Here is a 2,223-nt window from a genome sequence, read left to right on the forward strand (position 1 = left end):
AAAGTGAACAGTATAAGGAGTTTTTCGTTAAAGTTTATTTTTTTACTTTTACGATTTTAATTAATTGTATTATTATATTTATTATATAAATCGTGTTTCCAAGGCATTGAATAATTTATCTATTTATAGAGAGAATATTTTTACTCACCATCCTTATTAGATGATAATACTTATCGCCATTTTTATCATTGTTAGATGCGTTTAAATTTTAAGATATATGTTATAAATAGACATATTTTAAAGTTTAAATTTATTTAACAGTAATAAATAGGAAAGATAAAAATGCACCCATTTGTAGAAGAGTTGGGAGGAGATTCCAAAGCCCTTTACTTTTCCAACTTTTTTTTTCTATTTTTCTTCATTTTTAATTTTTTAATCAATTTTCCAATTTCTTTGCTTTTCCTTTTGGAATATTTTATTGCATTTTCCTTCTATAAATTGACCCCTCAATTCCTTTACAAACCTCTTCCTCTTCTCTTCTCTTCCTCCTCTTTTGTTTTCAGATCATTCTGAGAGCTTAAATTCTCCTCCTGAGTTCTTTCTTTCTCTTGTGGGCCGAGGCTCTGTTGGGTTTTCTTCCAAGAATTTCTGGGTGTTTTTTTTTACTTAATTTTGGGTTTTCATTTCTGGGTTTTTGCTGTTGAATCTTGGGTCTTTGGATCCTGTACCCAAAACCCATATATTTTCTGATCCAATTAGTCTTTGAAGTTGAAATCTGAATTTAATTTTGTGTTTCTGCTGAGATTTATTTCGCTGTTTCAGAAAATAAAACTCTGGAAAATTAAATGCTGAAAATCTGGATCTTAATGTTTCAGATTCATGTCGCCGGTTCTCAGTGAAATCCTCCTTTCCGGGTTTATGGTAGATTCCTCCCTCCGGCGCAGAACCCACCTCGTCCAATCTTTCTCCGTCGTCTTCCTCTACTGGTTTTACGTTTTCTCATAAATCAGCTCCCCGCACAGCCTAATACCTATATTATATATATAATCGCGCTTAATTATCTGAATAATTAGTATTTGGTTCTTCGTGTTTAGGGTTTAATCTAAGTTTCTATGGCTTCTTCAAGCGGAAATTCCTCTGGTTCCACTCAGCTTCAGAACTCTGGCTCCGAAGGGGATCTGCATCATCTGGTGGATCAAAGAAAGAGAAAACGGATGCAGTCGAACCGCGAATCGGCGCGGCGGTCGCGGATGCGGAAGCAGCAGCACCTGGACGATCTGACGGCGCAGGTCGCCCAGCTGCGGAAGGAGAATAACCAAATCCTGACCAGCATAAACATCACCACCCAGCACTACATGAATGTCGAGTCGGAAAACTCGGTCTTGAAAGCGCAGATGGCGGAGCTCAGCCAGAGACTGGAGTCACTCAACGAGATCCTCGGTTACATCGACGCCGGCGGCGGTTACGGCGGAGACTTTGAAACCGCCCCGGTTGCCGATCACAACAACTTCATAAACCCTTGGAACATGCTTTATGTTAACCAACCAATCATGGCCACTGCCGACATGCTCGACCAATACTATTAACTAACCAATGGCAACGATGACAATAGAAAATTTTACCTTTAACCACAATGTCACTGCTTCGGTATTTCAAAACCTTAACTTACTATTATGTATTTTAATTATCTCTTATCTCATTTGGTAATATGTTATTGGTTATAAACACCGTTACAGTGACGTTCTGAGTGTAAGGTAAGAGGGGGTGATTGGTCAGTTCGTTTTGTTGCCTAGTCTTTGGTGTTGGTGGTGTTTGGAATTGCATCATAGTCTCAAATGATTGGCGGAGGAAAGAACAACTTGGTTTTGTTTATGTAATCAGATATTAATATTAGGAGAATCCAATATATGATGACTGATGGAAATGGGCAAAATTGAGAGGGACCAGAGAAGTGGGTTCTGGAATTTGTAATGAGTATTACGGTGTGAATGCTAAATTATCGATGTAAATTTCTCTATTGACTTTAAATGTCTTGCCACTTGTTTGTGTATTATTTTTATTTTGACTTAAACAAGTATCAACACACAAAATGTTTATAAAATATGTTCAATCACATCCGACCTATCAAACGAGTCCCGAAAGTTTTGGTTGCTTTCATAGAGTTCGCAAGTTGAAACAAGTAATTAGAACACTTCTACACGTTATTTAGTTTCTCCTATAGTCTATTACTTGAATTTTCAATGCTTTAGCATTATGGTGTATTATTATTGGCACTACAAAATC

The 2,223-nt window shown here is 37.0% G+C and overlaps 1 protein-coding gene across 1 annotated transcript; it reads left to right on the top strand.

Moving 5' to 3' along the window:
- The first annotated feature begins 461 nt into the window (after positions 1 to 461).
- On the top strand, positions 462 to 1,993 carry LOC103928540 (bZIP transcription factor 44). The gene is made up of 2 exons (XM_048588510.1): positions 462 to 926; positions 1,035 to 1,993. Exon 2 carries the CDS (start codon positions 1,053 to 1,055, stop codon positions 1,524 to 1,526), a length of 474 nt encoding a protein of 157 aa, XP_048444467.1. The 5' UTR covers positions 462 to 926; positions 1,035 to 1,052; the 3' UTR covers positions 1,527 to 1,993.
- The last annotated feature ends 230 nt before the right edge of the window (positions 1,994 to 2,223 follow it).

This window comes from the organism of the source record quoted next, unplaced genomic scaffold (genome assembly GCF_019419815.1).
Source record: "Pyrus x bretschneideri cultivar Hongxiangsu unplaced genomic scaffold, Pyrus_bretschneideri_v1 Contig28, whole genome shotgun sequence".
NCBI classification, from domain to species: domain Eukaryota; kingdom Viridiplantae; phylum Streptophyta; class Magnoliopsida; order Rosales; family Rosaceae; genus Pyrus; species Pyrus x bretschneideri.